Source organism: Scyliorhinus torazame, chromosome 1, assembly GCF_047496885.1.
Source record: "Scyliorhinus torazame isolate Kashiwa2021f chromosome 1, sScyTor2.1, whole genome shotgun sequence".
NCBI lineage: Eukaryota > Metazoa > Chordata > Chondrichthyes > Carcharhiniformes > Scyliorhinidae > Scyliorhinus > Scyliorhinus torazame.
The window spans coordinates 332,747,749-332,761,958 of record NC_092707.1 but is presented as its reverse complement, the minus strand read 5'-3'; the positions used below and the strand labels follow the sequence as shown (position 1 = coordinate 332,761,958).

General features: G+C 45.6%; 1 protein-coding gene across 4 annotated transcripts in view; it reads right to left on the bottom strand.

Annotated features, from left to right (window-relative positions):
- prox1a (prospero homeobox 1a) overlaps window positions 1-14,210 on the bottom strand; it is a 151,779-nt gene that overhangs the window by 110,553 nt on the left and 27,016 nt on the right. For all 4 annotated transcript variants that reach the window (XM_072508938.1, XM_072508949.1, XM_072508959.1 and 1 more), the window contains exon 4: window positions 13,047-13,241. In XM_072508938.1, coding sequence (XP_072365039.1) covers window positions 13,047-13,241 — 195 coding nt within the window. The remainder of the gene's footprint in view (window positions 1-13,046; window positions 13,242-14,210) is intronic.

Here is a 14,210-nt window from a genome sequence, read left to right as displayed (position 1 = left end):
CGCGCAACTGGCCGAGTTCCCGACGGCGTGTTTCTAACTACCTATCGGGCGTCGGGAACATCGGTGAGGGGCGGGGCGATCGTTCACCGGGGATGGGCCTCATGGACGGCCAGGCAAACAATCGGGCAGCACCGATCCGCAGGCATGCGCGATCTCGGGGGACCTACTTCTTCCATCACGGTCTGCGATGCAATTCCGCCATGTCGTACGGGACGGCCGCCGCCGTGCGCATGTACGGACTCCTGACTGGAAGTACGGTGTCCCGTATCCGCAGCCAGAGCTGCGAGAACACCTCTGGGGCCCTGCCAACCCCTGCAGATGGGAGAATCACTCAGGACTTTCTTAAGGTAAAAACGCTGACGTGGGGACATAGCCCCATTATTGGAGAATCCAGCCCATGCTGAATCAGGTTCCACCACATTCTCCAGCAGTGCATTCCAGTTTGCAACCATTTGCTGTGAAAAATGCCGTGGGTTCTTTGACAATTACTTCAGATCTAATCCTCTTTTGCCAATGGAAACAGTTTTTCTCTATCTGCCTACAACCCTCATGAACACCTCTACCAAACCTCCTCTTAAAGGAGAATAACCTCACCTTTTCTCCATGTAACAGGAGGTTCCTAATTCTTGGAAAGATTTTTAAAAAAAATAAAGCCTGCTGTCCAAAATTGGACATAATAGGTGTGATTCTCCGATCGCGGGACAGAATGTCCGTGCCGTCGTGAACGCCGTCGCGTTTCATGATGGCGCGGACACTAGCGATTCTGGCCCCACAGGAACGTGCTGGCCCTGACGCAACATGGCGCTGGGGCTCTGGGGCAGAACGGGCAACAAAGTAGGCCTGCGGGGGGGGGAACCACTACCGATCGGCCGGAGAATCAGCGTCCTGGCCTCGTACAGTGGCCCACGACCGGCACCGTGCCAAACGCGCCGGCGCAAATGGCGGCGATACTCCGCACCTCGGCCGCGTTGGGGCAGCGTGGCGCGGTTGCGGCGATTCTCCGGCCCGGCACGGGGCTGGGAGAATCGCACCCAAAATTTCACTAGCTGCCAAACCAATATTTCATCATGGGTCCTCAGAACATCCTTGGTTTTGTACTCTGTACCCCTATTTATTAAGCCAAGGATCCCATATCATTGTTAACCATTTTCTCAAACTACTCTGTCGCCTTCAATGATTAGCGCACATGTACCCAGAGGTGTCTAGGTTCATTCAACCCCATCAGAATTCTATTCTTTAATATATATTGCCTCCCCAAAATGTGTCCTTTCACATTTCTTTGCATTATGGCCGCGATCTAATGGAAATGTTTCTACTTCATTTTTGGCGAATGTTTCTGGCGGTTTCTCCAGGCTGTTTAGCCCACTGTGCTAAACCAGCCCTATTATCGGCACCCGCGTGACCGCTCGCTGGGGAGCCGGTTAATCGGCACCCGCGTGACCACTCGCTGGGTAGCCGGTTAATCGGCACCTGCGTGACCGCTCACTGGGGAGCCGGTTAATCGGCACCCGCGTGACCACTCGCTGGGGAGCCGGTTAATCGGCACCCGCGTGACCGCTCGCTGGGGAGCCGGTTAATTGGCACCCGCGTGCTCGCTCGCTGGGGAGCCGGTTATATCACAGGAAGCTGTTATATAGGGGTGGTCCTTCCTAGAAAGGATTGGAGATTGGCCTTAATTAGTAATTATTGGTTTCTCACCACACTGCAGCGGCAGGATCCTGATATCTCCAACAGAAGCTGGCCAGTTAGATCGAACACCGATCAGCGCCCGGCGCAATTCCGGACTTCAGAGTCTCCTGTGATCGAACTGGCTCGCTCGGATTTGCGCTTGGTGTGACACGACCATCAGATCGCGCCCTATATTTCATCTACCAAGAACCCACCCATTCCACTAGCTTTCTATCTTGTCTATAGCACTGTCCTCACAGTTCACAATACTTGCCAGTCTAGTGTCATCTGTAATTTTTGAAATGGTGTCCCTACACCCAAGAATAGGTCATTAAAATAGATCAGAAAACCAGCAATACTTGCACTACTGCTTGGAGAACACCACTGTATATGTTCCTCCAGTTCAAAATAAATAATTGTAGATATCACTGCTCTCTAGCCAACTTCATATCCATGCAGCTACTGTCTCATTCATCCTATAGGCTTCAACTTTGCTGGCAAGCCTATTATGTGGCACTTCATCAAAAGCCTATTGAAAGTCCACATACATTCCATCAAAAGCAAAATCCTCAATTTCATTTGCATTAAAAAATTCAGTCAAGTTAGTTAAACATGATTAACCTTTAACAAATACATTCTGGACTTTCTTAATCCATCCTCGACCAAGTGACTGTTAATTTTGCCCAGATTATCTTTTCTATAAATTTTCCCACCAAAGGTTAAACTGGTTAGACGCTAATATAATAATCTTTATTGTCACAAGTAGGCTAACATTAACAGTGCAATGAAGTCACTATGAAAAGCCCCTCCTCGCCACATTCCAGCACTGTTTGGGTACACAGAGGGAGAATTCAGAATATCCATTCACCTAACAGCACGTCTTTCGGGACTTGTGGGAGGAAACTGCAGCACCCGGAAGAAACCCACGCAGACACCAGGAGAATGTGCAGACTCCATACAGACAGTGACCCAAGCCGGGAATCGAACCTGGGACCCTGGCGCTGTGAAGCATCAATGCTACCCACTGTGTTGCCGTGCTGCCCCCCAATACCAGTTGCCTACTTTATAGCTATGTAATTCTCTAATCCACTAGGATTTGAAGATTATGGCCAGTACCACACCACAATTTAATTGATAAACTCATTGTGAAGCTTCACAATGACTGAAAGGATCTCCAGTTTAGCTAAAATGGTGCCAGAGTGCAGAGTCCGGTCGCCAAATCCAAGGTGGAATGGGGCATGTTATCATTTGCACATCTGTGGTTCACAGAGACAGCTGCATGTGTAAAAGTGCAGGTGCCTTCAAACAGAATCAATTTTCAATTATGTCCAAATCATATGTTGTGAACATTATACATTTCAAGAGAACATTTGTTCTTTGGAGTTTAGGGTACCCTTTTGGAGTGGTCCAGAGACACCTTTTGGAGAGATCAGGGGCAAAATTCTCCCCCAACGGCGCGATGTCCGCCGACTGGCGCCCAAAACGGCGCCAATCAGACGGGCATCGCGCCGCCCCAAAGGTGCGGAATGCTCCGCATCTTTGGGGACCGAGCCCCAACATTGAGGGGCTAGGCCGGCGCCGGAGGGATTTCCGCCCCGCCAGCTGGCGGAAACGGCGTTTGTTGCCCCGCCAGCTGGCGCGGAAATGACATCCCTGGTCGGCGCATGCGCGGGAGTGTCAGCGACCGCTGACAGTTTCCCACGCATGCGCAGTGGGGAGAGTCTCTTCCGCCTCCGCCATGGTGGAGGCCGTTGAGGAGGCGGAAGGGAAAGAGTGCCCCCACGGCACAGGCCTGCCCGCGGATCGGTGGGCCCCGATCGCGGGCCAGGCCACCGTGGGGGAGCCCCCAGGGCCAGATCGCCCCGCGCCCCCCCCCCCCCGGGACCCCGCCCACGCCGCCTGGTCCCGCCGGTAAATACCAACTTTAAATTACGCCGGCGGGACAGGCAATTTCTCGGCGGGACCTCGGCCCATCCGGGCCGGAGAATTGAGCGGGGGGGCCAGCCTACCGGCGCGGACCGATTCCCGCCCCCGCCCAATCTCCGGTACCGGAGACTTCGGCAACCGGCGGGGGGCGTCGGAGAATGACGCCCCAGGTATCCTTTGGGATTGTTAAAAGTAGATATGAATATGCATAAAAAGCAAATAAACACATTGGACACTGAAGCTGACAAGGCATTTAAATCCCTAGGAACTGCTAAGGTGTTTAAATACCCTGTACTTAAGAAAAAGTGTTTAGTCTTTCACTCGGTTGACTCAGCCCAAGAGCTCTCATTATAGGATTTGTTCTGCATGACTGATTCCACAACCTATCATAGTGGGGTGTCGGTCAGTTCACAATTGGATTGACAGCTCCAAGTGGTTACACAGGGTATGAATACAAATGTTTGTTTTTAGAAGGGATTGTGTAGTTGAAGGAATTTAAATATAGTGAATGGGCTTTTAAAAAATAGTGGTCATCAATAGACACTTCGAACTTTATTTTGTTTCATCTCAGCAGGATTTGAGGCCTACCCATTGTGCATAATGGGCAAGTTGTCAATGAGAGTGCAAGGCAGAGGGTGCTCGAGCTATGTTGGTCATAATGTGGCATGGGGGTGTTTAGAAGGAAATTGGGATACAAGATGCTATATTAGAGGGACATAGGTTAACATGAAGAGTATGAGGGACCATGAAGATGGATAGGGGGGTATTGTGTAACATGGAGTGTATGAGTGGCCATTAGGGTGAGTGAGGAGGCATGAGGTAGCATGCAAGGAGTATTTGCCCCATTCCTCCCCAATGAAAATCAGACTATTTGGGACACTTTGCTTGGAGCTGGTTTTGCAGAGTCAGGAGGCTGGACAGAACTCTATTAAACTGGAGCTGGACAAGGCTATTCTAGCTGTTTTCAACTGATACCAATCAAATTTTTGTATTTCACAGGCAATAGTTATGTACCAAACATTGCTTGTAGAAATCAATGAAGCATTTTCATTAGGTTCTGCTCTTGCTTTATTCTGCACTATATTGCCCTTTGTCAGCAATAAAATTGCCATAGGAAGAATATCTAAGAATAATTAAATATTTTTCTCCTCCACTCTCACCTACATGTTTGGTAATGGATTGTGAAGAATTTCCTAATAACTCTAAATCAAAAGAAAAATCACTAAGTATCAGAGTGCATCTTTAATATCAGCTCTGAAGCTGGAGCATGTGCAAACATGCAATAAGATGAAGGCCAAGTATTTCTGATATGGTTCAGACACAAGATGAGTTCAACTAGCTCAGGACTTACAAACTCAAGGACACACAGTGATAAATGATTCTACCATAGATGTGAAAGATCATTCAAGAGAATTTTTTTCTTTCTTTCTTTCTTTTTTTTTTTTTAAGTTCAGCAGAAGGAATTAGAGAATAAGAGCCAGGTGAAATAAAATAAAATAAAAGTGAGAAAGAGGACAAGAGTGAGAGTGAAAAATGCAAGAAATACAATTTGAGTTGAGAATAATTCAGTGATAGCTTTCTCTGCCTACTCTGTAGATGCATAACCTCAACTGTAGTATTATCATTCCATTTCCTTTTCAAATGTTGAGGGAGTTGGCCTTTACACCACTATGTCATTAATTTTATAAATTAAGCAAGAAACGTGTTGGAATCTATCACTGGAAAAGAAAACATACAACAGTCCCAACAAAAGGTTTCAAAATCAGATCATTGACTTATCAACTTTTCATAAGATGCCCTCACTCCTACCCATATTTTGCGCAGCACAATGGTCTACATTAATAATATATTTAACTTTTTAAAACCCTAGTCTCTTTTCTGCAATCATCTATTTCCACATTTACCTTTCTTTGTCTTCATATTTCACCAAGCTGAAGTCGCGAATCGTTTTTACTTGATTAGCTCCATAATACTTTCATAAGTCCAATGACACCATCTACATGAGGGCCATTTTTTCTTGCGCTGGGGAGAACTGAACAATCCATTGGCACAAGAATCAGGGAAAGGGGCTAAAAGCAGGATGATTGCTTCTCTACCTTTTTTATGCTGTCCTTGGATTTCTGGAACTTTCTCAGGTGGCAAATGGTGGCTGACGTACTTAGCCTAAGTATGCAGAAGGTACTGACATCACCAGTTAAGTGTGCTGGGGAGAGGAAAAGTGAGGCGTTAATAGCTTTCAGGCTTGTGTTCTTTTACACTAAGGCCCACAGAAAAGCTAGTGCTGTGACCTTCTCGGGCCTTTGCTGTTCATATGATGGGTGGGAGTCCTGGGGACAAGCTAATGAACAACAAGGAGGCCATCACTTTTTTTTTTTTAGGACATCCTTGGATGTTTGTTCTTCAACCCCTGATAAGAGTTTGGCAGCCAAAATCAAATTAATGGGAAGTAAAGTTTCTAAAGCATATGAAGTGATGGACAATTGGGATTTAGATAGTGCTGCCACGAAGAACAAAAATCAGAAATCTGGCTATTCTGAACGGATCCCTGGAGTATTCCACGACCCATAGCTGATCAATTTGAATTCCTGCCATTGACTGAAGTAATAATTGATCTCCCATTAATAACCATCTAGAAACACCCTCCATTATTTCAAAAGCTTTCAGTTTAGCCATGAACTTGATGTTCGATACTTTATAAATCTGAACATGGAGCAAAACAACACATACACATTGCATTTTTCCAGCAGTTGTAGGTGACATCGTTCAATAATAAATGTGCTAAGTTGGATCTGTTATTCATAAATTCACTGATGTAGAATTAATACCTTTTTTCCTATTAGCTGCTGCTTCTAAATAAGGGGCTGGATTCTCTGCCACACGCAGCGGAATTCCCAATGGAGCAGAGAATCCAGCATCGGGCAAAAAATGGGATCGGCGATGCTCCAATCCCCAGCTGGTGGCAGCATCAAGGTTCGCGGCCCGTGCCAGCGGGAGGATGCAAGTGGGTCAATTAGACCCCTTTACATCCTATTACAGGCTGGGAACCATATTGTGCAGGCCAGCGTGATTTTCTGGTCCAGGATTCACATACGCGAGAATTGGTGCAGGTATTTACAACATGGCCCTGACGCGATGTAACTCTTTGAGGGAGTTGCCCCCAAAGTCCATCGGAGCCCCCCCCCACACACACAATGCAAATCCTGTCGACCCCACCCCCATCAGAGATCCTCCCCAATGAGAAAGAACCCCACCAGAGATGCCCAAATTACAGAGACCCCCCCCACCAGAAATACCCCATAAGAGAGATCCCTGCCTGGAAGCCCCCCACAAGAGAGACCATTGGCTGGAAGCTAGAGAGCAGCCCAGACAGAGGCAGTGAAAAAAAATCACTGCTTTAAAACTCAACTGTGCAATACAGCTGCTGGCTCAGGCAGAGGAAGCAGTACCTGTAAATTCTTGCAAAGAGGAAACCAATCAGCTGGGTTTAAACCCCTTAGATCTTTCATTCATATCTATAGGTGATTGCTTTAACTAGGCTGCATTTGACAGCTACCACACACACAGTTGTCTTCATTTTTAAATTAATCTCCCTTCACGCTGGAGTGACTTTCACATATTCTGCTGTGAAACTTACAATGTTCATAAACATTCAGCTATGACTGACAGCTTTTGTACTACATCAAAACCATAAGTGCTTTAAGCTTTCTCTGTAGAAAGCACTGATCAGTCTGTGATGTGGTCGAGAAGCTGTCAATCATAGATAGATGTTTATAGACATTATGGTTAGTTTCACACAAGAGTGCTTGAAAGCCACTCTGGTGGAAGGATCAGGTCACCATCATACAATGGGGGTGGGGCGGGGCGGGGGGGGGGGGGGGGATTGCGCTGCAGGAGAGGCAGCATTATTAGGCTGCCCACTCAAAATGGCAGCCCGATAGTGGGATCCATGGGTATGCATAACCACACAAACATTAGCGTGGCAAGTGATTCTGAATTGCTTCTGGATTTGCGCTACCAGTGAGAGAACAAATCCGGAAAACATAGCCTCCCAAACGTAAAATTCCAGCCAAGATCTAACAGGTGAGAATTTGATGTCAAACGAATGCCAGGGCTATTGGTGCTCACTATTATTCCTGGGAAAATGGTACAGTAACTTCATGTTGGGAAAAGATGAGCAGTTAATGTGAACGTCCAAAAGTTGGAGTACTGGTTGCACCACTCCACTGTTAGCTTCATGAAAATAACATCTCACCCCAAGCCTCCATTTTGTAGAAATCTGCCTTTTAAAAGGACAGGTTGAATGACATAAAAGGTTAGCACTTGACATTACAAATGCAAGTGTCCTTTTGAAGACACGATAAAGGCGAATGTCTGCCAACCAATCCCTCAGACTTTAAATATTAACTATTGTACATGTGGAGACTCATTCTATCTCTTTATTCCTCTTATTTCAACATTCCTCCCCTCTCCATTTCTTTTTCTGCACCAGATTTGGCATATCATTAACCTAGCCTAATTTGTTTGAGTTGGAGGATGCAGCGGGAATCTCATGGCAAACATTAGAAACCCTGCAACATCAGATTTATGCTCAATTTTGTTCTGCTACAGTTGTCAAACTAACAGGCCTGGGATTAGGGGCAGGATGTAGCTGGGGGGAGGGAGGATTTAATGGGGAAAAGGAAGTTCCATTTTTGGTGCGTTTAGGGGGGGCAGGAGGTGTCGGCACCACTATGACAATCCTGCTATCAAACAGGACTCCTTTTTTCTGGCCTCATTGAGGAGCATCCTGCCGAGGATGTGTTAACTATAGTGCAGAAAGTTATCAGTACAGGAAGAGATCGGGGCGTCATTTCTAAATTCCGCCCCGATCTCGCGGCTCACCCCAACCTATTGGGGGTCCTCGAGCCCCCCTTCACAAGGGCATGGCACCCCCAGGCCCGATCCCTGGCACAGACAACCTGCCGCCAGGTACCGCCAGCCTTGCACCCTGGCATTGCCCCGCCAGGCTGTCAGTATCAAGGTGCCAGGAGTGTCGAAGTACCACACTGCCCAGAGCTTGACCACCCAGCGGCCTCGATGGCCTGGGAGAGCCACCCAGGTGCTGTTATGACCGGTCCACTTTTGTGTGGGCCAGTGCTAAACGGAGCGACGGAGAGGCCTCCAAGGTGCGGGCATTCAATCCCAGGCCTTGGGAGGCTCCGGTGAAGACAAATTTAAGTGAGGCTAACTGCGCACTTAAATATGCAAATCTGGGGCGAAATTCTCCCCCAACGGCGCGATGTCCGCCGACTGGCGCCAAAAACGTCGCCAATCAGACGGGCATCGCGCCGGCCCAAAGGTGCGGAATGCTCCGCATCTTTGGGGGCCGAGCCCCAACATTGAGGGGTTAGGCCGGCGCCGGAGGGATTTCCGCCCCGCCAGCTGGCGGAAATGGCGTTTGTTGCCCCACCAGCTGGCGAAAATGGCGTTTGGTGCCCCGCCAGCTGGCGCGGAAATGCGGCGCATGCGCGGGAGCGTCAGCGGCCGCCGACAGTTTCCCGCGCATGCGCAGTGGGGAGAGTCACTTCCTCCTCCGCCATGGTGGAGGCCGTGGCGGAGGCAGAAGGGAAAGAGTGCCCCCACGGCACAGGCCCGCCCGCGGATCGGTGGGCCCTGATCGCGGGCCAGGCCACCGTGGGGGCACCCCCCGGGGTCAGATCGCCCCGCGCCCCCCCCCCAGGACCCCACCCACGCCGCCTGGTCCCGCCGATAAATACCAGCTTTGATTTACGCCGGCCGGACAGGCAATTTCTGGGCGGGATTTCGGCCCATCCAGGCTGGAGAATTGAGCGGGGGTCCCGCCAACCGGCACGGCCCGATTCCCGCCCCCGCCCAATCTCCGGTACCGGAGACTTCGGTGGGGGCGGGATTCACGGCAGCCAACGGCGCCCCTCGATCCTGCCCAGTGAGGGTGAGATCCAGATCGCGACGTCTCGAATGTCGCAATTCTCGTGAGATTTAATGGCCTAGGTGTGTCCTGAGGCAGGCATGATGACTTATGGTCTTATGACGCCGTACGATCGCGCCCTAGATATTTGTAGAAAGTTTTGTTTTTTTAAAAATGCAGAATTTTATGCCGTAACTCCTTCACCTCCCTGCATTTTCTCCTCCATAACCATTTCCAGGCTCCTTAATAGATTGATTCAAGAATCTGTAGCGCACCTTCAACATGCTAGTGATGTGCTCAATGATAGTAATGAATGAATCTCCTGAGACAGTACATTCACCATTAACCATGGGTACAGAGAATAACCTTGATCTCCCAGGAGCTATACAGTATCTTACCCTTTAAGGGTCAAAGAATGATTTAAAAAGAAGGAATTGTCACATTTCCAGACATCAAATATTGACTTTTGTATGCTGGGCTTCCCACCCCAAGCTACATGTTAAGAAAATGGAATCAGCTTTTGTTGATGTAGGTAAAGGTCTTTACTTACCTACAAGTGACAGTTATGAACATTTTGGTGAAATCTGTCCCATTAGACATGAGGGAATCTGATCCTTTTGTAAAATTGCTGCTTTCTGACTGGCTGACAATAGATAAGATACATTCAATGTGCGAACTATCAGCCTCGTTGCGCCCCTCCAATTGGGGACGCGATGACGCCGGTGGCCTCTCGCGAGATTTACCGGCCCATTGAGGTCGCGATCCAGATTTGCATATTCAAGCGAGTAGTTATTCTCTCACTTGAATACATCTACACGGATCAACCCAGCGCCTGGGTTCAAACGGCCTCGCCTCGGAGTCCCCCTAATTGTGGAGTTGAGGCATTGGAAGGGTTCTTGAGATCGGGGCGCCATTTTTCTCTTCCTGCACTGGTGAGTGGAGCTCGTTAGTGCAGGGAGTGAGCCTAAGTGTGGCCTTGGCGGGGCGTTCCTCCCATTTGATAGCGGGTCGTTTTTGGCACTGCATCGGAAAACACCCGGTTAAACGTGCCCGAAACAGGAATCCGTTTCATTTGTTTTAAATCGTGCCCATTGGCGCTAAGGAACAATGAGTCCATGACTTATATACAAACATACAAAATGGGAGAAGTAGGCCATTGGGCCTCTTATGCCTGCACCACCATTCCACAAAATCATGGCTAATCTGTTGCTTAATGCAACTGTACATAGTTGTTTAACTAATGTTAAAGATGTGCCGAGTGACAACTGAAATTAAATGTGATGGTCTTAATAGCCATTGATACATCAATGGTGTAAGTACACTTTAATGTGGGGAGTATAAGCAGTTGGATGGCATGTACTTGCAATGTAACCTCACTAAAGCATTTTTCTTTGCATTGCATCTCTTTTTTCCTTCAATTTGAAATGGGGGTGGAGGGGAAGGAGAGGGAAAACAACCAACCAGAAGAGCAGTCAACAGTAAATGGCACAGGAGGCAAGTGGAAAAGAAAATTGTTGGCAACAGTAAGAAAAATAAATTGACTTTCAACTGCACCTGTTAAGTGCTTCTCACTTTTCTTCTGCGATAACTAATGACTCTAGATGGCTATTTTTTATTGGTGGGAATATGAAAGAACTTGTATGAAATAGAAAATGGGTTGAATATCATCACTATCTCAGTTGAATTTGGGCATCCAAAAATGGATGGGCACGCCCAAATGGTAATTAGAAATCCAGCAGGACACAAGATGCATTTTAAAGCAGGTAGAATGTCAACATTATGGCTCTGTCCTTTCTCCTGCTGCTATCCATCAACTTTGTTGTACAACAATTACCGAGGCAATAGGCTGGTTAGTTATGTACTAGCAATTCAGAAGTCCAACATGAAAAATTGTGAATTTGAGATCAATAAATAGAGTAATATTTGCCTATACACCATAAATTTGTGTTGTAAAAACTCAACTGGTTCACTTACGTCTTTTGGAGGAAGGAAATCTGCTACCCTTATGTGGTTTGGCTACATATGGACTCCAATCCCACAATCTGTGATTAACTCAATGCCATCAGGGAAACTTAAGATAGGCAATAAAATATTGCATTGTCAGTGTTGCCCCATATCCTAATTATAGATTTAAACCAAAATGGGTGTGGGCAAGCTGAAACTTTAGGCTTCTATTTCAGCAACAACCTTATACTTCTTATAAGATAGAGAACTATTTTTCACTATAAAACATACTTAAAAGCATAACATTTCTCATTGGGAACAGATTATTTTCCCCTTAATTTATCGTAACGATTTTGACCTTAAAGTTAACTTTCCTGAATTTTACTGATCCGCCTGTTCCTAAGTGCGCTGCAGTATCAAATTTAATGTTACTTTCTCCATCTTAGAAGTTTTCCACCATCTCTAGCTCATTATTAAATCTAACATCAAATGTATAAAATTCCTAGTTCCCGACTTAAACAGGATCAGGATCAAAAGGCAGACCTACACTGGGTCCTCTAGCTGACATTTTAAATATTTCCCTCCCTATTCATTTTAATTTAAGTCAGATACAATCCCTCATAACCACAACTCTCTTTTTCCTAATGTAGTTTTTATTTGTTGAAATAAGCCATCAATGTCATCTTGGTATCCTGGGTGCCTATGATAATTCCAAATTATTTTATTTTTTTCCCCACGAGTGTGCCAAATTTCTATCCAAACTAAGTTGGCTCGGCTACAGTTAAATTTCCCCTTTCAAAAACATCCCATACCTCTTCTAAACATTTTACACTCGGCTGTATGAGATTCGTACTCATCCTCTAGTGCCGGTGTACTCTCTTCCTTCCTTTCTAAAGCATAGTTCTCCTGAAAACCAGATACAGAAGTAAAATGAGTAAAGTCTATTTCACCATCTGACCTTATATCAACCATCACAGTCCATGGGAGGACTTAGAAAATGCATTCTATTGTAAAATATTGGTCAATATGTTTTTTTTTAAAAAAGCAGTTCCACTTCCTCTTTCCTGTGACCGTGGTCACTACCTATGTTTAAATATTTTATGGTGGCTCCTTCTGGGTGACCTCTATAAAGCAGATTGCATCATACCAAGAGTTTTGTGACACAGTGGAATTTAAATTTCATTGACATCAAAGACTAACTGCTGAGAACACCCAAGGTCAAAACACAAAATTAGCAGACAACAAAGAGAGATCTGTAAAATTGCAACATTAGGACCTCAAGCTATGATTTTAATTCCTTTTGCCTGGTGAACTAAAATTATTTTAGGTCAGCAGGAACAAATTATTAGGATGCATTGCTTTCATATTCAATATTTATACAGCTAAGCTTCCATCAATACATATTTACAACAGCTGTCAATCTATAAGCATTAAAACAATGTCCGGCTCACGAGTCTACTATTTTCTACAAAGAAAGTCAAATCGGTTGCAGAGAGCCGAGGTACATTCACAAATACAATTAAAATCAGCCTTGACACTTGCCCCTGATCAGCCACTCAAAAGGAAACAAATTAGTCTGTACCTCAAAATCATTTGCTTTGTTGTAGTGCATATTCAAGGCTCTGAAGAGCTCAGAGTCACGGGAGACAGTTAACTCCTCGGTGCTTGTTACTCCATCGTTAATAGACTGACGAGCGAACTTCTCCATCTGGATGTAGTAAAATTCTCGGAAATTGCTGAACCACTTGATAAGCTGTGAGGTGATGCACCTATTAAACTGTCAATAGGAAAACACAACAGGATGAACAGTTTAAATGTCAACCCCCACAGTATACTTCAGTCACTAAAATTCTAAATTAAATCAAGTGTTATATTTAAAAATATTTTTGAAAGCATCTCAGATGATGCTGCGTTAGATGTATGCAATATATCCATTTGAGATGTTTGGAAAATGAAGAACAATATTCTGTTCAGAATTCCCAATGAAGCAGTTTTGCCTCACTGTCTACCTGTACACATGGTTAGTTCAGTAAATAGGTCATTGCAAACACAAACCAAACCATTACAAAAAACTTAAGAGATCATTCAATTGATGTGGTGCCCAAGTTTAATTGAAATCTTATTTAGTCTATGAATTGAACCAATCATTGAATACATTTTTAAAAAGATTACACGCATTTTTGTTCTCCCGAATTTGCATGTATGTCACACAAAAATCAACAGTGCAAGAACTGACGACTGTTTAATCGTAGTAAGATTAGTTCAAGTAGCTGTGACAAATGTCTGCATTTTACAGGTTTATCACATTTGTGATCTATAAAATAGTTTAGGTTGGATGATAAAAATCCTACATTTGTGTATTCTATTTTCCCTTTCCAACTCCCAAACATCCGTTGAGGAGAAAAAATGCAGATGACTCGCTGGCCCCATGCTATAAACTAACCTAAATCTTAAATGTTGAAAACAAGTGGCACAGTAGTTAGCACTGCTACCCCACGCGCCAGGGCCCCAGGTTCAATCCTGGCTCTGGGTCACTGTCCGTGTGGAGTTTGCACATTCTCCCTGTGTTTGCGTGGGTTTCGCCCCCACAATCCAAAAGATATGCAGGGTAGGTGGATTGACCATGCTAAATTACCCTTTAAATTGGAAAGAAATTAATTGGGTACTCTAAATTTATTCTAAAAAATGTCCAAAACATTAATTTTTTTTAAAAAGTATATCAATTCAAAAAGAAAATCTGACAAAT